We start from the raw sequence: 21,232 nt of genomic DNA, 5'->3' as shown, positions 1-21,232 counted from the left end.
TCCACGTAGTCGAACGAGTCGGAGCAGCTGAGGCCGCAACCTTCCATATTCACGCAATAGCGCCGGACCAACGCAAGTGCACTACAGTCAAACCCCGCTACAACGAAATTGACGGTGCTCGGAAAAATGTTCGTTGAAACGAACATTTCGTTGTAGTGAAATCGAAAAAAATATGGCTGACCTGAGCTAGTAGAACAGTGAAACTTTTATTTCCAATGTTCAAAAAGTGTCTGCTGCTTCCTTTGCGTCCCCAGCAGTGTTACGACGCGGTTCTCATATATGCATAGCGACGCCACGTTGAAAAGCACGCAGAAACAATGGCTTCCGCGAACGAATCAAACAAGCACGGGCGCGCAGCACGAACTGCATAGTTGCACCAACACGCTAACACTAGCTATTCGCTGACAACGGCGACATGCAGGCGTGCTATCGCGGAGCGTTGACTTACGCCTTATTCTATGCTATTCTTATCCACCACTCGCGGCTGGCTGATCGCGTTGATAACGCGGACGAATTGTTGCTCCGACCACCGGTCGCACTGGCCAAGCGCGAAAAGCACAAAAAGCATTGGCATTGCAAAAGGCACCATTCCGCGACTGCACCCCAGGGCTGCTCGCGTTGATAACGCAGATGTGGCGGATGTACCGTCACTCTGACCACTAGCAAAGCGCGAAAAGCACGAAAAGTATTCGAAAGGCATCGGAAAAGCTATCGTTTCGCGATTGCACCCCAGTGTCGACAACTGAGCTTTGGCTTCGGATTGTCTGCGACTCAGAAGCAACTCAAGCCAGTTGCGAAAGCAGGGCAGTCTGATCGCCGTCGCTATCAAGCAATGGCGGCCCCCATGCTCAGTCAACAGCGGCAGTTTCTGGTGGTTCCAACACGCGATACAGACTTTGAATTTGTATTTTTATGTCCTAAAATGCATCAAAATGTCCGAGATTGTGTTTATTGCACGGTAAATTAAATTTTTGAGCCCCGAATGCCATCGTCAAATTTCGTTGAAGCGGAACGGTAGCAGAAAAAGTGTTCGTTGTGGCGAGCATATTTATGCACTGACTCCTATGGACTGTTGACGGGGAACCGAGAATTTTTCGTTGTACCGGAAATTTCGTTGAAGCAGAGTTCGTTGTAGCGAAGTTCAACTGTAATCACTTCGGAGGATGTAGGCAACGGGCCATCGTCAATTTCCTTATTGCCGTCGTTTTGGCTCGTGGTCGGCACGATGTCTGCAACGTAGTCCTCATCTCGTAGCTGTCCCATGATGTGGTGTCGTCTCTCCTTCGTCCTTGTCTGCTAGCGCTGAAGATGGTTTCTAAGTCCCATGATGGCGACATCATCGTCCGCACTGACGAACTCGTCAAATGTCGATCCATTGATAGCACCCGGGCGACCGAATGTCCATGAACCATTTGTAAACGGCCGCTTCGACATCTTCGTACACAGCAGTGCGCACACGTCGGGCGCCACGGGCACCTGACCTTTTTTCCGACTTGGCCCTGATGTCTGCCTTGTTCTTCAGGATAGTACTCAAGGTGCTCCTTGGAATCTTGTACGCCGCGGCGACGTTGGACTTCTTCTCACTGTGCTCGACTCGATTTATGATTTCGAGTTTCGCGGCGAACGGCAAATTCTGCCTCTTTGCACAAGCCATGACGACAGCGTGCCAAGAAAGTTCACAGAGCGCCAACAGGCAACACCACCAACACGGACCACGCTGAATAAGGACTCGAGGAAAAGAGGCAGCAGCAGGCACACAAGCATAAAGAAAGAAAAAAAATGGCGCTCACTTGTACCGCCTCCGCGCCTCGGAGAAAGCACGACGGCCTCTGATTGGCTGGAAGCGCTGCGAGAAGGCCAGGATCATTCTTTGCAGGGGGGGGTGTTCCCCCGTGCACAGCCGGGTCTAAACCACTTTTTCTAGGGTGGCACCGGCAGTTTTCCCCGCCTACGCGAGGGAAAGCCAACTTGCTGGGGCACTTTTGAGGCACGTGGAGTTTGAAATACTGGTTGTCGTTGCTATTTTCGTTCGATGTAACAGTAACTTTTGCTATATATTCTTGATGTAAATTTACCATGTTTAGAAATTGTTCGATATACGGGATAATTTGGTATAAACGGGTTCGATATAGTTGGGCTCGACTGTACAAGCCTTTTCCTACAGTTTCGGTTTAGTTCCACGTGCAGCAGCTCTAGCCTGCCGCAATAAAGCGAACAGTGCTGGGTAGTGGGGTGCAGCGCAAAGCATTCAAGCCTTTGTTGTTGGAACTGTCGGAAATGCTCTTGGTTTGCTGCGACTTTAGGGCTTTACAGGTATTATATTTGACAGCTTTAACAAAGCGTCGTTCACGCACCCCTGTAGCGTCCTAAAATGTGTGCAGGGGACTGCACAGATATACATTTTTGCTTTTGATGAGTGTGTCTTGCCAGGACACAGTCAACTTGCCTGCAAAACAATGAAGCCAAGTGGATGCTCCGCTGAATGGGCTCTGTCTCACCATTGCAGCAGAAAATAAGTTGAGTGTTCCTCGTTCGATACCGTATATTTATTCCCATAAATAGATGATGCGTACCTTCGACTGAAAAACACGCATGTTTGTTTTCAGTTGTAATTCATAATTTGGTAATGCCATATATGGAAAACAATTGCAGAGCAATGCATAACACACTGGTGGTTGAATATGTATTGGTTTCGCTTCAATCTCACAGTCACACAAACTTTCTGCAATGAGTTTGACGTATGGTAGAATGAAGCAAGCTTTAATTGGAAATAACATCATGTCACTTTGTTTTACACTCGGCAAACAAGCGCCGCGAATCTCAAGAACGTACGTAATCCAACCGAAGTAGATCCTGTACAGTGAACTCCCGTTAAGAAGAACTCGGTTAAGACGAATTCTCGCTTATGCCGAACAAGAGAGAACAGTTTGTTTGGTTTCCCATAGACTCAATGCAAAAAAAATTCACTAAAGACGAACCGCCCAACTGTGCTCTTCTGTTAAGACGGAACTTTCGGCGGTGATCGACAATGCTGCCGATTCTGCGAAACGAACACTGCAGTCTTGGTGGGGCATTCTGGCGACCGAGGAAAAGCAAAAAAAAAAAAGTGCGCTTCCCATAGCAGAGACGCAAAGGAAATCGCGGAGGGTGCGAGATAAACGAAAAAGAACTGTCGGCAGATAAAGCCGGTATGCCCCTCACCCCCAGCCTGTGGGTGGGGGACGTGTGGTCTTTATCAGCAAAGATAGCAACAAAAAGAGTAGGGGGATTTACAACTGGGACCCCCAAGCCATTGCGTCCTTTTGTGTCTCCTCCCCCGTCCCTCCCCGTTCTTCGGTTTCCCAGCTGGAGTACAAAGGAGAACAGAACACAAGAGCTTGGGGCCCCTCTGCCGTGGTCAGAGGGGCAAACGCAAGGGTAGTGAAGGAAAAAAATAAAGAAAAAGCGACAACAGGAACAAAAATTGTCTGTGCATTACAGTCAAGTACGAAACCGAAACCACGTTTGCGGCGCACTCCCGTCAGAGGGGTCAGGTGCATTGTCATCGCCATCACGCAATGGCGGCCGAGCTCATTTTGTGGTCTGTTCGCGTTGGTTCGCGTAGGATTCGTGCGCGTTGTATCCGTTCCCAGTGAAGTGCAAATTGTGATGAGCCATTTTGATTATGGAAGCGCACAACAAGGGAAGGCTATTTTGTACACTGAGTACAGCTGCGTCGTGTCTTTTATGTGTGCGCGAGGCTTGTGACACCGTGAGTGGCGCAATGGGATATCTTCAGCTGCACGCCGATCAAGAAAAGTTACTACGGGCCGAAAACGAGAAAATATCTGGACCTCGAAGAAAACCTTGCAGACTTTCTTAAGCAACTCGGCGTAGCATGATTTTGTCAAGGCAACAGCACGTGACCAAGGCGTATCGAGAAGTGATCTTAGAGCCAGCAAAACAGGCTCACAGAAGAAAAGGTACTGCCAGGACAATAAATTTACATTATTTGGAGGAAACTTGTGCTTCTCTCTCTCTCTTTTTTTTGTAATCGTCAACATAGCAGCGTGCTACAGTTTTATCATTAAAATGTGGTAGCAGTATCTACATGAATTTTTTTATTTTTGAACCCGCCAAATCAGGTGCTCGTACGATTAGTGTAAATACTCTGCGTGAGGGCATAGCGTTTATCTAATGAGCCAAATAAATGCTTTTCCTTGTCGTCTCGCCCCCATTGTAAGTCTACTCCATTCAGTGTTTTCACGTAACATATTTGGATGCACTTGGCATGTTAGCATCTCTCTTTTTGGGGGCACTTCTGACAAGCCGAACTCCTGATAAGACGAACAGATGACCGCGGTCCCTTCGAGTTCGTCTTAACGGGAGTCTGCTGTACTCCCCATCATTCCCATTGTGGTTGAAGTGCCGCTCACGGAGCCCCACGTAGGCAGCAGCATCAGATTCCCCTCTAGGTTTTATAGTATGGCACTCTATGGCACCATCGCTTCCAAGTTCAGACTTCCACCACTCCTGTCCCCAAAGCATTGCTGGCGAGACAGCCATCCTCTACCAAGCACACATAGACAATGCCAAGCTGACTTCCTTTAGCTTTCATTACAGCTTGGCTCTCATGCTTTGAGCCTTTTGTGCCTTGAACTTCTTGTGCACATGCTCTAGTGTCTTTGAATGTTCTGCTGTTTTACACTATCACTCGCTTTTCTACACCACCACTATCCATGACAATACAGCAATCCCTCGTTATAATGAAAGTGCTTTACTCGAAACTTCTTCCGGTCCTGACCCAAATGCATGCATATTAAGTTGCACTACTTGAAGCGTACGAAGAGCTTGACCCGCTTAGAAAGAAGTGGCGAGCAGAGGCGGCCCTTTGGTGCATGCAGTGTCAAATTAATGCTGCCGATGTCTCACGCAGGCACAGAGCAGGCCACAAAAGTACCAAACAGACGACGATGACCGCTTAGTAACGGGTACCAAGCAAGTGCCCAGTGCTCCCAGCGAATGGGAGCTGTCAAATTCCATGGTGCAGCACACCCAAACTGTTTATAATCTCGGTCGTAATCTCATCACCGGTGTCTCCTGTGACAGAATCTACAGGAAAATGAATTTTTCGTGGTGCTTTGTGACGGCAGAAAACCGCAGTCTCTTGGATGTCGAAAAGTGGCCAAAAGAACATGGGCTGGCTTGTGTTGTAGCGTTCCATAGGGTGCACTGTGTGATTGGTCACACGATTGTATTATTAAGAGTGCTTTTTTCTTTGCACCTGAATAAAGTTTTGCTTCGCTGAACACATTGTGTTTTGACTTCCCCAGGATTGTAGTGAAATTAAAGCTTTAGCTTTTCTCGAGTGGTCGCTTATATAGAAATACTGCTTACAAGGATTTTTTTTGTCGTCCTGCCGACTTGGTCATAACGAGGGATTACTGTAGTTGTGGCCAGTTTCGTGGTTTATGCATGCGCAACACAAAGGGAATGCGAGACAGCACAAGAGCCTTTTGTGTTGCCTCATTCTCTTCGACTGTACAGTCAACTGCCGATTTTTCGGACTCCCTAGGGACTGCGAAATCGTCCGAAAAATCAGGCAGTCCGAAAAAACAAATTTATGCTTTTTTATTCTGCTCAAGTGATCAAAGCGCCACAGCCACGTCCAAAATAGCTTTACTGCCTCCCAGTACACTTATCAGGCATCTTGGTGCGCGCCCAGGCTCTCGCAAATACATTCGGTACCTGCCGCGAACCCTGCTTAACTACGTACGTGCCGACCGCCACTTTTGCATCTCGTGATGAGCGCCGCTGATAACTGCAAAGCGCGGAATAGATTACGGCTATCTCGCATGAAGCGTTTGTAAACGATGACGCGGAACGCAAAGACTGTGGCGGAAGAGCGGACGACTCATCCGGCTTTCCCCGATGCGTGTGCGCATGTAAACATGCGCACACACATCGCCGAATCGCCGCCGATACGCAGCATTTGCTGCCGTGTCAAGCCGGTCGTTTCTAGTTGTGTGCAGCACATCGACAACTAAGCTGACGCCGTCACTTTACTGCTGCTATATCGTACGCACGCATTTATCATGAAAGGGTTCGTGATGCGCACTTAGTTCCTCACCGCACACGGGCGCGGCAATGCCGAGCTCGTTTCGTCCGCGAAGGCAACGCGTCTATGCGGCGCACTTGGCGGTCTCGCACAAAGAGGCAGCAGGAATGGCGGCGCGGCGCATTTGGGTTCTCGCCTATTAAATGCGTGCAGTACGCATGCAACTGCGTTAGGCCACGTGCACAACCGAGCAGTTAACTGAAGATGCTTATCGTAAGGGTTGTCAGCGATTAAGCCGTACTGGCGCGTTTGCCAGCTGCCGCCATCACGCCTCCGTGCATTTCCGCTGCTTATGCGTAACATCGCCGCACGGTGCCGCGATAGCGGCCCCTTTGAATTTCTGGTCTGCTTCACCCCATAACGCTTTGGTATTGCGGCAAAGCTGACTTTCGGACTGTGCTACTGTCGCAAACAGATCAACTTGCGAAAGCGCTGGTTCGAACCTACGAGATGATAGACGCGGCAGAGGTGGGGGGCTTCAAATAATGCATTTCGGACCAGCAATTTGGGCAGAAAGTCCGAAAAATCGGACGCGGAATAGCTTCAGCGTCCGAAATTTTGGACGTTCTAATACATTGACGTCTATGGGGCTGGTGACGGTGCCGCGAAAGCGTCCGAATTTTCGAGCCTGTCCGGAAAATCGGGCGTCCGAAAAATCGGCAGTTGACTGTAGTACCCGTGTTTCCCGCCCACCTACTTCCATGAGGACAGCAAGGATTCGTATGCGCTACTACAAACGACAGATGGCTGGTGGGAGTGTTCAAAGCATGATAAACAGAGGAGGTACTACCAGTGTGGGGTGGGTGGCGCTCAGGCAGAATGAGGTGCTGGAAAGTCAGTGGGACGGTCTGGTTGGAGCCGAGCCAGTAGTCCGAGTCCACACGCACCAAATACTGCGGTGGCAGGGGTTCCGAGATGGGAATGGTAAACACCACATTCTGGCTCTCCCGCTTGATCACCTGCCAAGCAGTGCAAACAGCAACTGATCAGCTTGCACAATGCACTAGATGGCTGTCGTGGCTTCAACGGCTGCTGCTGCCCTCACAAGACCCTGCATCATGTGACAGCGAAGCCAACAGCCACGGAAAGCATCGTTAACTGTTGTGTATTAAATGTAACAAAAAGGAACCGAGTTAGACAACAACCTTCCAATTCCACGTCCGATGCTCCACTGACGGTAGCAGTTGTTCCCCCGTCCACTTTATAGGCTATTCCTACGAGTGCAATCCTGGCAGTGCCACTAATTTATTTGTGCCTTTTATTTATTCAGAATTAGCAAGAGCTCTGGGACTTGGGACGTTCTCACGATAATGATACAGGGATGCTTTGGAGCAGCTCTGGGAGCAGCAAAATTGAATTTTTACAGTAGCTTTGGAGCAGGAACTGTACACTTTGGAGCAGATGGCTTGCGTCTTGGAGAAGCTTAGTAAAACACGACATTATCGAAATATAGCTTAGGATAACAGAGAGCTCAGCTAGTTGCTAAGTATTCATTCTAAAAAGACAGGGCGTGCAAACACGGACACAAGAAACGAGTCAGGACACTCCAAACAACATTGCGGTGTCCCGACTTCTTTCCTGTGTCCGTGTTTGCACGCCCTGTCTTTTTAGAATGATCGAAATATATGTGCAATAAGACAAATAAACGAAATATAGTGTTCTCTATTCAACAGTGTAGAATTGAAGCAGCAACTCGAGCAAAATATACCTATGCTGTAGTATCAAAACATCTCATATAATAATAAAGGTCTTCAGCAGAACCTAGTCTAAATTTATGCCTTCATTTTAACACTGATACTGAAAAAAAAACAAAGGAAGAACATGATTATTGTTACATTTCAAACATCAGTGTGCAGTGCGCAAAGACACTGGTGATGCTAAAGCTTTTGATAATTTGCGTTCTCAATGTGCTCCTGGGACGGCACAAAATAGCTGTGCTACCATGCCATGAACAACACAGAGTAACACTGTCCCGTGTGCAGAAACCGTCTTTCAGTGCTGGCCAACACCAGAGAGAGATTAGGTCCCACTTGCCATCGGCCTTGTTCAGCAAAACAGGCACTGATTGGATTAGACATTTTTTTCTTTTTTTTTTTTGCAGCTACACCTGCATGTATCCAATGCGAATATTATCTGCATATTGTATATCTGCCATTACACGATGTCAGTACCATTGTTTTACAAGCCTTGCGGTGAAGCCAAGCATAAGGGGCTCTGCCAGCTTTTTCTGCAGAAATAAAGAATTTGAATTTGACTCTGCAGTTGCTGGGAGCGACCACTAAAACGGGTTTGATAGGGTTGGCCCGGGTGAAGACGCAGATAGCACCTAGTTTAGCAAGTGTCCTCAAGAGTGTTGCTTTGGAGCAGCGCTTGCATCCATAGAGCCCACTTGTTTTCTAGCTCTTGGTGCAATAATGGTCGCCTCCCACATTCACGTGGTTGGACTGTACCTGGTGCTTTGTGAGAATGAAGTATTCGTAGTGGTAAATCTCGTCCGAGTTTGGGTCCTCCACCCAGATCCAGAAGGCCTCTGCTCCTTTGTGGTACCGGTCACACCATCGGAAGTCGGGAGTGATGTCCAGCTGCACCTTCAGCACGGTGCGTGTGATTGGTTGGATCTTGGGCACCACCACGACCTGTGGTATCTGCTGGGCCAACTTCTCCACTGTGGCACCAGCGTGCACATTGTGCACCATCATGCCTGTACCGAGAGAAATCATCAGAAACGCTCCAGACTGGGACTGCGAGATTACCTCTCGAAGCAGTTTACTTCTGAAGCTGGAAAATTTAGAGGCGAAGCTCCTCTTAATCTAACCTTGTCACGCGTCCGGCGTAAGGCGTAACCGGCAGTATACTACGACCCATCACCGATTATTAGCAAACTGCCTACTACTTCGTCTTTGCAAACATCCCACTACAACCCATCAACGATCCATCACTTCACCGATCATAAAGCCGTTATAATGAAGGGGGAACGGAAGCCACATCTAGCTACCACTTACGATTAATAAAATTTCTTGTATAAATATATACAGTGTTTGTCACGTCTTTGATGATGTACTGGGCTATCGCTTTGATTACTGCAGGGCGAAACCACTGAAGATTTCATGGTGTAACCATGATTGCTTCAGGAGCTTCGCCCAAGCTCTTCATCATTCACCCGTGGATATGCTGTGAATTTTTTTTTTAATTTAGAGCAGCTGAATCCGGTAAGTAACCCACTTTTACTCCCACCATTTGTCCTTGCATTATCTTATCGTACAGTCATAAATCCAACTTCTTCAAAGAGTTCGAAACGGCACTGCACTCCCCATCCTGCTGTCTACTAGGTACACTGAAGCCCCTGTAGTAATTCTGCCTCTTATACATTCTAAAAAAATGACAGGGCGTGCAGACTTCTTTCTTGTGTCTGTGTTGTTTGTACGCCCTGTCTTTTTAGAATGAATACTTACCAACTAGATCAGCTCTGTTATTCTATACCTCTCAGGCACCATTTTAGATCCCATCATGATGTCCCATATTTATAAATTTATAGCGAAGATACTGAGTGCAACTTGGCATTCACTCAAATGACACACTCGCATGCATTCACTCACGCTTCCACTCAAGAACAGTGTGAGTGTGTTTTTTGAGTGAATGCCAGGTTGCACTACCGTAAGTATCTTCAATATGACAAGCAACTAACTAGCCCAAACGCAAGTTCTAATAAGTTATAAATTTATGATGCCACATATTAATCAATGACAAAGTGCTTGACATTACAGAAATCACCAATTGTCATTAGCTGCAGTCACTTTAGTTTTAACCCTTTCAGACACCACGGCTATGAGGAACTGTCTGCATTAAAGGGACACTGAAGCACTTCTTAAAAAAAAATGACTTTGGAATGTGTAATCATAGTTTGATCCTTGCTGAATATGAAAACCAATGTAAGAGTTCACAGAAGTGAACGCAAATGGCATTTCTTGGCAAAAAAAGAGCGGCTGCAGCCGCAGGGCTTTTTGAACTGCTGAGCGAAGGCGGTGACGTCAACTTCGGTATGCCGCGTCATCGGCGCCATCAGCTCTGTAAAAGCATGGCCTTCGCGATCAGTTCCACCAACGCGCGCAGCCAGAAGTAGTCACGGAGGCCACGGCTCCGCCAAAACCACGGTGGTAGAATAAAACAGGTGGCCCATCGAGCGCCGCGAGCGCGTCGCCGTACTGCTCGAGTTGCTCGCGGCCGCCGCTAGGTTCGCGACGAGTTTTTGGGCCGAAAGACGTGCATTGCAAGCTCTCGCTGTGCTGTAAAATCCGGTTTCTCTAGCTAATTTTGTGGCTTTAAACGGTTGTTTGTGCTTTTACTAGCTTGTAGTGGCTGTCTGCCAGCTTTGACCGCAAAAGTGAGAGCGCCAGGCTTTATGAAGCTTAAAATTTTTTAATCGGCGCGGGTAGTCCCGATATGACTGTCACAGGGTGCCGATTGCAAGAGACGCGCGCCTATTTTTTTTTTTTTTTTCGAAAGCATGCAAAATTCTACCGGCGAGTGTATAGAGTAAAAAAAAAAGCATTTGGTTTTCACGCTATCGTATGTCTGTCGGAGGACAGTAGCTGGCGGTCTTTCCGTGGAATTGCATTTCTCCACAACTGCAGTCGCTTTTCGTCTTTCGGCGCGGAGAGAAGACACAGCTTTTCTTTGCACGTTTTGTAGCCAGATTTGCAATTTTGAGCGAAGCATTTTCGTCCCATGGTGGCTGCCGCATCAGCGGCACAGATCGAGCCACCGTGGTTTCAGCCGTGGTTCCAGCTTACAAAGTGAGCGGAAACACCGATGCGGTCGCGCGCGTTGGTTTGACAGAGCGCAACAAACGCGACGCATCAGAGTGAATCTCAAGCCGTGGAATCACCTAATCACGACCACGGTGATCTGGCCGTGATCATGACTCGAAGGCTGATTGCGACTTTGCGACGCTGGTTGCGTCGCATAGGGACGCTCTTGCTCTCCAGAGGCTTGCACCCACGGACGCCTCCGCATTTATCGAAGATGACCAAGCAGAAAGGAAGAGACGCGCTGCAACGCTGGTTGCGTTGCATGCTTTCATTAGTGGCGCGTCCGTTCTAAGCGACGGCAACTCTTCAGTGTTGCTCTAGGCCTCTCTGGTGTAATAACTACACCGCGGATCTCTTTCTCAAAAGTTAAAGATGTAAAGTGCAGTTTAAATGCTCGCGACGCACACTGGCCACATGCTTTCAAATGCGCCGGAGGGGAGATCTCGGCCCAGAGCATACCTGCTGCCACCTTGCGGAAAAGCGGCGGCAACTCGAGCACCTCCGTGACACGCGCGGCGCATTGGCGGAGCGGCGCGTCGGGCCACCTGTTATTCTACCACCGTGGCCAAAACTACCGACGATGACGTAGTTCCGGTCACGCCCACACATTCGGCGCGTTCGCGTGGGCGGAGCAAGACGAACTTTTCTTTCGCGTGTTTTAAAGCTCCTGCTGCCACAACAGCGAAAAAAATTACGCCATCGCCGACAATAATGTTGGTCCTTCTTAACAACAAAGTTTTACCGAATTGTAAGACCACTTCAGCATCCCTTTAATGTCACAATAGGCTCATTTATGTGTTCAAAAGGACAGACTGATGGGCTAGTTGGTAGTGCATAATTCAGAATTATGCACTACCAACTAGCTCATCAGTCTGTCCTGTGTCCCGTCTTGATCTGTTGCCGTCCATGTGCTTCTTTGCACTACTGTTCAGAATCATTTATGTGTATTCTAGTAATTATTCTCATATAAATTGCAATTAAATATCTATTTATTCTGATGTCATTCGTGCCTTCTTTTTGCAAAAAATAGAATCAAGTATAGTGTGAATTCATTTTCGGTTATGTCAATTTCGAGCAAAAAAAAAAATCATGCTTTAGACTTGAATTGCAGGAAGCGGCACGTCGAATGTGGTGGTGTCTACAGCAAAGTGATCGTATGCAACAGTGTGCTGCAAAATGAAGTTAAATGAAGACAAATTCATTATGCAGGAGGTCCAATTCATCCAAAGGTCAATGTATCTTGCTCTTTCTTGGCCCCTAGTCGATACAACTATCAAAAACAAGTGGTGTGCACAACTATGTACATAGTGTGTCAAAGGATTAAGCTGCTTATGCTGTTGTCAAACTTATTTAAGATAGGCTCTGTGAGCACTATTGCATTTGTAAAAAATTAATATACCAATTTCTCAATTTATCCTTTAAAGGCTGGTGATATACAGGGCGTCCCAGCTATCACGCAGCACGATTTAAGAAAGGAGGAACGGCGTTGCGCGAATCAAACCTACAGCATATTGTTCCTAGTACACTAGAGTAGCCACTGCTATTTTTTTCGTTAATGAGGTTTAATCAATTAGTCATAATTATATTTATAACTCGACAAGTACTCGCCTAATTGTCAAAATGTCAATGAGGCGTATGTAGGCATGCACAAATGGCATCTAACTGCGCTACTTTCAACAACGTGCTAATTGCGCGCTCATTTTTTCCGGTTGATCAAGAAAGTCCGCGAAATATGAAAAGTGACACGTGACCAGACTGTTGCGCGCGTCGGGAACCAGCGCCCTCAAACAGGCTCCCATGAGGTAGACAGTATCAAGGAAAAAATGCAGAAAAAACGCATCGCCCTATCTGCCACTCCCCGGCCTAAGAAACGCACCGCTTGGTTTTACAGAGTCAGGCCGTAATCAGAACACTTGCCGCGTTATCGGTGAGAACGGTCGGCCGTGAGATATGGATAATGATTGTGGCGTACTATCGAACGGAATGAATCCCAGCGAAATTGCACGTATATCGTTGGCGCTCGACCTGTACCCTTGCCAAAATGCGGAATGCTGTCTTTCGCAACAGGCAACAGGCAAAGCGGTTGTTTGCAGTAAGCTTATTTGAGGGTGCTGGTTTCCTTTGCGGGTGGGAGCGTAGTCACGTGTTATTTTTCATATTTAGCGGGCTTTCTTTATCAGCCGGAAAAAATGAGCGCGCAATTAGCACGTTGTTGAAAGTAGCGCAGTTAGATGGCATTTGAACATGCCTACATACGACTCATTGACATTTTGACAATTAGGCAAGTACTTGTCGAGTTAGAAATATAATTATGACTAATTAATTAAACCTCATTAACAAAAAAAATAGCAGTGGCTACTCTAGTGTACTAGGAACAATATGCTGTAGGTTTGATTCGCGCAACGCCGTTCCTCCTTTCTTAAATCGTGCTGCGTGATAGCTGGGACACCCTGTATATATACACAGCATGGCAACGAAGTCCCAAGTGGTCATACTAAAGGTGCTGACAACTGGCTAGAACATTTGATCAGATACTGGTGGAAATGAAAAGACCACGAATTGTAGTGACAGATCCTTCTTCACTAGCCGAGTGGGATTAATATTTCAAAATTGCGTTTAAAGGTCACAAAAAGGCAACACTTGTTTCTTTGCTATATGCTATCCTTATTATTCTTATACTGTAAGCAATGCATCTATACCCGTGGAAAATATTTTTATCTCCTGATCACTCTTTAAAAAATTACAGCCTTCTTTAAATAACTGCATTTACTTGCCCAACGATCACGCTGCTGAATTACGTTCACTAAACGATTCTTTTTTCTCCCCATGTCAAGATCGCACCCCATCACAGCGATAGCAGTTTTGCTGTTACAAGGGGTGTCCCAATGAAAAGGTACAAAATGACACTGTGGGTATAAATTGTGGTGTCGTCGTCAAGCACCACCGCGGGTTCGAGCACTGGGAGCTTCATGCAGGCTGCCGCATCCTCGTTCGTCCCGCGCCCGTGTACCGTTCGGACTGCTGCGCGCGAGAACTCGGCGTGTCACCGCCAAGGGACGGCGAGCCGTCGCGCGCAGCAAGGGAGACCCTAGGCGACACTCTCCAAATCAGTGATTTATTACGGGGGATTTTAATACAAGAGAACAATAATTCGTTACAACCAATCGCACGTAAGATAGTTACACAGGACACCAATTAGCTAATACAATTGTTACCAAATGTGGCTGCGAATGGCACACCCACAAAACGAACAAGCAAAGAAAGAACCAGGTTTGGAGAGCCGACCTACCCTTTCGGCCAGCGCTCCCGTGATCTCGCACCCCAGAGCAGAAGAAAACAGAACAGACATAGCAACACTTAAAAGGAACATACGGTGGATGATCGCGAGGCGCTGCCTCGGGACTTCGAGACCGCGGAGGGTAGCGCGCGCCCGCTGAGGCCGGAGCCCCGACAAAACGACGTAACCGTCGGCCGGCGGCGAAGAACAAAGAACAAAGGATCGCCGCCGGCCGGAGCGGCCAAAACGCGTACGCAGCCTTCGAGGTCCCCAAGTGGTCTCCCCCGAACCTGGTCGCGCGCCCGCCGCTTCTAGGTGAGCGCGAGCCAGGTCCAAATCCCGCCAAAACTGGGCCAATGGGACAACGTGTTTAACCTTTGAGGGCGGGGTGGCAGCAAAGTGACAGCGATTTATGACTAGCTGCCACCCGTCCGGTCGAGAGGAGAGGGACACGAGAATTCTCCAAGGGAAGATGGCGTCGAGCCACTGGTGCGGACGCCTGAATTCCCACAAAATGAAGACTTTATTCAAGGTGCTATACACTATGTGCCTGATCACAACCAGCCGAAGGATTCCTCGTTACCATAATGCCTGTGGCCGTGAGGAGGAGGCCCAGTGCTTCGCAGCGTCCTCGAGTTGGTCGCCCCAGTTGAAGCACTTCCCTTTCGGGTGTTTCTTCAGGGGACCAAACACGTGGGAATCCCAGGTGGTGAATGGTGGCCGGTTTAACATCTTCCGCCGTCAGAAATCGGATAACGCTTCGCTGCTCCTCAATCGCAGAGTTCTGCAATGTGAATGCCATCCTGTTCTCACACGCACTGCTGCGTCAATCGGATGGCGCTTCTTACGAGAGGCTCTGCTCCGATCCATGACAGAGACTGCATCCCTCGATGTCTTGCTACATTTTCCCACAGTGGTGTAGGCACCTATGTAAACGTTTTTGATTTGAACACCTCTTGTATGACGCCCAGCGTTTGTCGTCTTGCAATGCAGCCGTGGCGGCACCTTGCTTTGTAATGTTTTGCCACGAATGCAATACGCAAGTTACACGTCTGCTGCCTTTGCACTTGATCTAGATGCACCGCACCTTGAAACCGCAGAGAGGTGAGCCAGAGCATCACCCACGCTGTGCCTGCTGTCGCCGAGTCTCGTGAGAAGCTCTTTGTCTGTCACCACATATCAAATAAAGGTTGTGCTTGGCTCTCCATGTGCTGCTACGAGATTTCTGTTTCAAGCTGGTCAAAATGCGCAATGGCTCGCTGCTGTTTACGTCCTCCCACACGGTGGATCAGCTGTTTATCTCGAGCCTACAGGCTCTGCTGGTCGTGTCGGGGGCCAGAGGTCTACACATTTCATTAGGCCTGCTATCATCGCTATTTTTTAAAATATTTCCTGCTTTCCGATGCATCTTGTGGGCAATGAGGGTGGGATGGGAACGTTACAGCTCTGAGCCTCGAACCATGGCAGAACTGGTGAGAGACGCCTTCACAAATGCCGGCTGCTGTTTTGAGCCGTCTCCCCATAGACTGAGCCTGTACACTGTTTGTTTTCGAGCAGTGCAGCACTGGTTGGCAAAAAAGTTGGTACTCACTCACTCAACAAATATATTCTGCTCTGAGGGCTCACTCGGACTCAGCAAAATTTTCCTCAACCGGACTCACTCGGACTCAGACTCACTAAACTTTTCCTCAACGGGACTCAAACTCCACCAACATATTACTCAGCCGGACTCACTCAGGCTCAAACTCACGGCTTGACATGAGCCTCAGTGAGCCGACTCATGAGTCCGTCAGCGTACAACTACCTTTTCTTGATTTTGGTGTCAATGCTCTTTATTTCCAATGTCTCAAATAATCGGTGCTCTTCGATATGCCTTTTGATCTTATAAGTTCTAATATGAGTTATTACCAATCTAGTAAGGACATTTTTATGAAATACCCAACTCAAGTGAGATATTTTTATCAAGAAATTTCCGTGAAAGAGTTTGCGGGAGGGGAGGTCATGGCACCCCTCCCAATTCACATCTCTGACCAATAAATATTGAGCTGGTGCATGAATGTGAGTGCATTGTGATTGTGTGAACAGACTCGAGTATAAAGTATAAACGTAAGCCATACGTGCCAAGTTTGGAGAAACGGAACCCGGGAGATGTACTCAACGGGGGGGGGGGGGGGGGGATATAAAATATGCCGACCACGGGGGGGTACTGCGATAGCAATTATATGGACACTGTCAGCGGGATTTTGCGGTCGCCGCTGATTTGTACAGAGTCCAAACCGATAACATCGCTTACGCATCGTCTGTTTCATGTGCGAGTAAAAGCGTGCTAGCGCTAGAGACGAACGCGGTTGAAGCAGAGATGAAACGACCCGGCCATCCCTTTCGCGCGAAGGGCGCATGCGATAACATCGCTCCGCCTGCGAGGCCTGTCGTCGCTTGCTTACCAGTTATTTCGTCGGGCAAGAGTGAGCGAGCGAACAGTTAAGCGTATCAAGGCTGTGGAGGACACCCCTTGCGAGCCTTTACACGGTATCACACAAAAAAGTGTTTTTTTATTTCATGCTTTAACCCAAGCGACATAGCTGGAAATATGCTACAGCCCACCTGCGAGTTACAATTAGAAACTAACTTCACCACGAAACGTATTATTTATTTATTTACAAGATACTGCAGGCCTGTCTTGGGCCCTAGCAGGAGGGGCAAAAGTGTACTCGTAAAGGCAACACACAGACACATTTACACACAGTGCATTGAAAGGAAAAAAAACAACAAAAGAAAGAGAGCGTCTAATTTGTACAGCAAAGCACGCAAGTAATAACACCTGGAACATCTCAAAAATTGTGAGGAAAAGAAGAAAGCAATATTCACACAATAAAGGAACATAATTAAAATAACCTAACATCAATCCTGAAGACTTTCAATTATTTTTATACTTTGCACTGATGATATTGGCAGCGAGTTCCAGTCGTTAATTGTGCGCGGGAAAAATGAGAACTTGAATAGGTTAGTTTTGGTGCTGTATGGGTTAGTGATTCTTCATGTCGATGCCTTGTAGTTCGTGACGCCAATGATGTTACGTAGGGCTCAGGGGGAAGTAGGAATTGACGATTCTTCAAGTGAAACAGAAATTTTATTCTGTCAATTTTTCTTCGCAATTGCAATGATTTTATGCCATAAAGATTCATTAGATGAGTCGGAGAGTCTGATTGGCGGTATTTAGAATAAATAAATCTAACTGATTTTCGTTGGATCATCTCCAATGCATCGATATTCTTTTTCGTATGAGGGTCCCAGACAATGGATGCGTATTCCAGCTTGGGCCTTATAATGGATGAATATGCGAGTAGTTTGACATCAGGTGGTGTGTGTTTTAACTTATGTCGCAAAAAGCATAGCTTACGGAATGCGGATGTGCAAATGTTCGAAATATGGGTGTTCCAACTGAGTGTACTAGTTATTGTGACGCCGAGGTATTTGTAGAGAGGGACCTTCATTAGCTGTTCTGAAGGGAGACTATACGGAAAAGGTAAAATGTTTTTCTTTCTACTCATATTCATGAAAACCGTTTTGTCAGCGTTAAGTTCCATTTCCCACTCTTGACACCACATATGTATGTTTTGCAGGTTAGTATTCAGCAAGGCTTGATCATCCAGACATTAAAAGCAAGCAATCATCTGCGAAAAGTGTAATTTGAACTGGTTCATTAATGACCTGGACGATGTCGTTGATGTATATAAGAAATAAAAGCGGGCCTAGTACGCTTCTTTGTGCGACTCCTGAGTTAACAGGCAAATGTCCAGAAAAATGATTGTCAATACTTACAAACTGTGTGCGGTTTGTAAGGTATGCGGAAACCCAAGCAACGATGAACTCCGGTAGCCCTGGGGTTTTTAACTTTAAAATTAGTTTTGTATGGCAAACAAGATCGAAAGCCTTTCTAAAATCTAAAAATATTACGTCTACCTGGCTTGATTTATCTAGAATAGAGGCAAAATTATGGATGACTGTGGTTAGTTGAGTTACTGTGGAAAGGCCTTTCCTAAAACCATGCTGAAATGGAGACAGTACACTGTTATCATTAAGAAATTTCGTAATATAAGTAGCGATAATATGTTCAAGGAGCTTACAGCAAGATGTGGTTAAAGATATCGGTCTATAATTTGTTAGCAATGCGAAGTCACCCTTCTTTAGCACTGGCACAATTCTTGCCGTCCTCCAGTCCTCAGGAATGATGGCCGTCGTCAATGATTTGTTAAAAATGACTACTAGATATGGAGCGAGCATCTCAGCATATTGGCGAAGGAAAAGATTGGGTATACCGTCAGGGCCAGGCGATGCTTTTGCCTTAAGGTTTAGTAACATCGATATAACACCGGATAATGATACAAGATTTGTTTCGGCACAAGTGACATGATTCTGGTGTAAGGGTTCAGTAGGGTTGGAAAAGACACCGTAAAAATAGGCATTGAACTTTTCAGCAATGTCTTGCTTATCAACGATGACAACGTCATTTTGTACAATGAAGTCTATCGAGTTCTTACTTTTCGAAAGAAATTGCCAGAACTTTTGTGGTGAACCAGAAATAAAACTAGGCAGCGTGTGATTAAAGTAGTGCTGCTTTGCGCTACTGATAGCTTGGTTTAGGATTTTCTGATTATTCTCTACTGTGCTCTTGTTGGCGCATTGTCGTTTAAGTCTTTTAATTTTTCTTTTTAGCTGCAATATACGTCTTGTAATCCAAGGGTTTTTATGGTGTGTTTTCTTAGTTTTGTTTGCAACAAAGTTTTCAAGGCAGTATCTGCACAAATGTTTGAACCGTTCCCAAAGATCAGTAGCATCTGTGCCTTGAAAGCTACCGATGTGCAAATCAAGAAAGTCAAGGACACTTTCATCGTTTGCCCGCGAAAAGTCTTTGATCATTATTGAAACAAGAAGCTGGGTTTTGCACGCTCCAAGAGAACACGAAAGAAGCACCATTTCATGGTCGGATAGACCAGGCTGCACAGACACAGCGTAATCTTTAATACAACGGCTGATAAAAATAAGGTCAAGCGTGGAAGTGCAGTTGCCTTGAATGCGGGTAGGCTGATCAACTACTTGTTGGACGTCAGCCGTGAGCATTATATCAGTCAGGTATGCGACATATGAGCTCATTTCATGGTTAGAAATACTATTGGCTGCAAGGTGATGTCTCCCTGACCCGACGACGACTCTCATGATCGTCTTATTGATTTTTTTTAGTTTAGCGTGAAAGCCTAATTGTAAGTTTTATATGATTAAATATAAATAATTATAAAAACTAAATGGCCGCCATTGCAAGGTGCGGTCCCCCCTTGTGATTTTTCTGGACTTGCACCACTGCTCAGACTCACCAATATTTTCCTCAACCGGACTCGGCAGTGCATCTAAGGCAGCGTAACGATAGAGGAGTTGAAGATGCTCAAAAGGGAGGTTTCTTGCTCCCTTCTTCCTGTGATTTTGACATGCCACCTACGGAGGAGCCCTTCTGTAGCCTGATTTCCTTATTATGCTTACGGTAGCCATCGCAAAAATTACAAGCAGCAACTTGATTCTTCTTGAGAAAATTTTACCTCGCGTAATGATCCAGGGTTCCTACATGTTTCAAAGGAGAAAATTCAAGGATATCCAAGGAATTTCAAGGGCTCGTCACGTTTTTCAAGGACTAAAGAACGGCATCCAAATGAGGATTTCCTTTTTACTATAAGAATGCTTGAAATTCTGACTAAATTTATCGCACTTATACATATACAGTTGAAACTCAATTTAACCAAGTCACCACTAGGTTCAAATTACTTAGTTAAATCAGGAAGTTTGTAAAATCGAGAAAGAGGTTTTTCAGTTCTTCGAAACCTAAAATTGTAACGTAGAGGCACCCAAAATCTACCATGACATTTTATTTGCCGCTAACTCACGCATGCTCGCGTGAAAAGTGTACGTTGAGCCTCACATATGCGGTGCAGGCCAGGTAGAGAGTCACGTGAAATATGACAGGCAGCCGAAATGCAAAGACGGGGAGAACGAATGCAGTGATTAGTGAGCAGGGCGAGCAAGACAGTTGTGGGGAGACTATCACCATCATCTGTCGCATAAATCATGGAATAACGAAAGCGCACAGTGGTGTTCCTGTGGAAGCATTGACAGGAACAACAAGCCACCGCCACCAGTAGCACCATCTGGTACGCAACAGCGCGACTGTTGAGTACACTGCTCTATGCAAGCAGGTGGTGTGTAGTCTTGTCAAGATAAAACCATGCTGTGACTATGGGTGACAGATGTTTTAATGCAATAGCTTAAGTGCCCGCACTTGAAGAAAAAAGCCGTCTGTGTAAAGATAGAAAAAAATTAGCACTTCTTTATACTAATTTATTTCAGAAAAAAACAATGTTAAATTGACGCCGAGGCAAAAACCAGTCAGGAAGACGCCGGACAAACGAAAGAAGTGACACACACGACGACTGGCCTCTTCTTGACTGATTTTTGCCTCAGCGTCATGTACCAACTGACCCAGACTTGGACTTTATTGTTAAAGTGGCTTTGGTTCCAAGTTAGTTTTGTTAATTCTGGTTGACAGTAACGTTGAACCTTACCTGCATGGGAATGCAAACTTGTTGCTTCGATTGCAAACTACATAAAATCAGGTTTTGTTAGACTGAGTTTTAACTGTATTATTATACTTTAGAAAAGTCTAGCCTTAATGCTATCTAAAGTAGTACCCAACACACAAAAAATGTTCAGGACAGGTGCTGAGATTTCTCTAGTATATTAGCAATGCTTCACATCATTAGACTGTACGAACTGTAGCGTGCGACAGTACTACTAGATGGACAGCACAGCATGCACTGATGTATAAAAAGGGCTTCGCATAAACACGAAGGCACTTGTCTGCCCATCGACTCGGCTGTCGTGTCACTCTCCCGCTCGATACTCAACGTGGTGTCAGAAGTGGGCGGGACTGTGACAAAGCCCCGCCGCCGCTCCGTCATGACCACCGATGTTCAGGGATCCGCCAGGACGCCTACTATGTCGGCG

General features: G+C 46.6%; 1 protein-coding gene across 1 annotated transcript in view; it reads right to left on the bottom strand.

Annotated features, from left to right (window-relative positions):
- The window catches only part of LOC119397040 (activating signal cointegrator 1 complex subunit 3), a 623,467-nt gene that overhangs the window by 295,024 nt on the left and 307,211 nt on the right, over nucleotides 1–21,232 (bottom strand). Inside the window, exons 20-21 of the mRNA XM_037664465.2 lie at nucleotides 8,548–8,798; nucleotides 6,888–7,056 (exon numbers count right to left, since the gene is read on the bottom strand). Of these exons, the coding sequence (XP_037520393.1) occupies nucleotides 6,888–7,056; nucleotides 8,548–8,798 (420 nt within the window). The remainder of the gene's footprint in view (nucleotides 1–6,887; nucleotides 7,057–8,547; nucleotides 8,799–21,232) is intronic.

This window comes from Rhipicephalus sanguineus, chromosome 6, assembly GCF_013339695.2.
Source record: "Rhipicephalus sanguineus isolate Rsan-2018 chromosome 6, BIME_Rsan_1.4, whole genome shotgun sequence".
Classification (NCBI taxonomy): Eukaryota; Metazoa; Arthropoda; class Arachnida; order Ixodida; family Ixodidae; genus Rhipicephalus; species Rhipicephalus sanguineus.
Note: the sequence above shows the minus strand (reverse complement) of the source record. Positions and strands in the feature narration are given on the sequence as shown.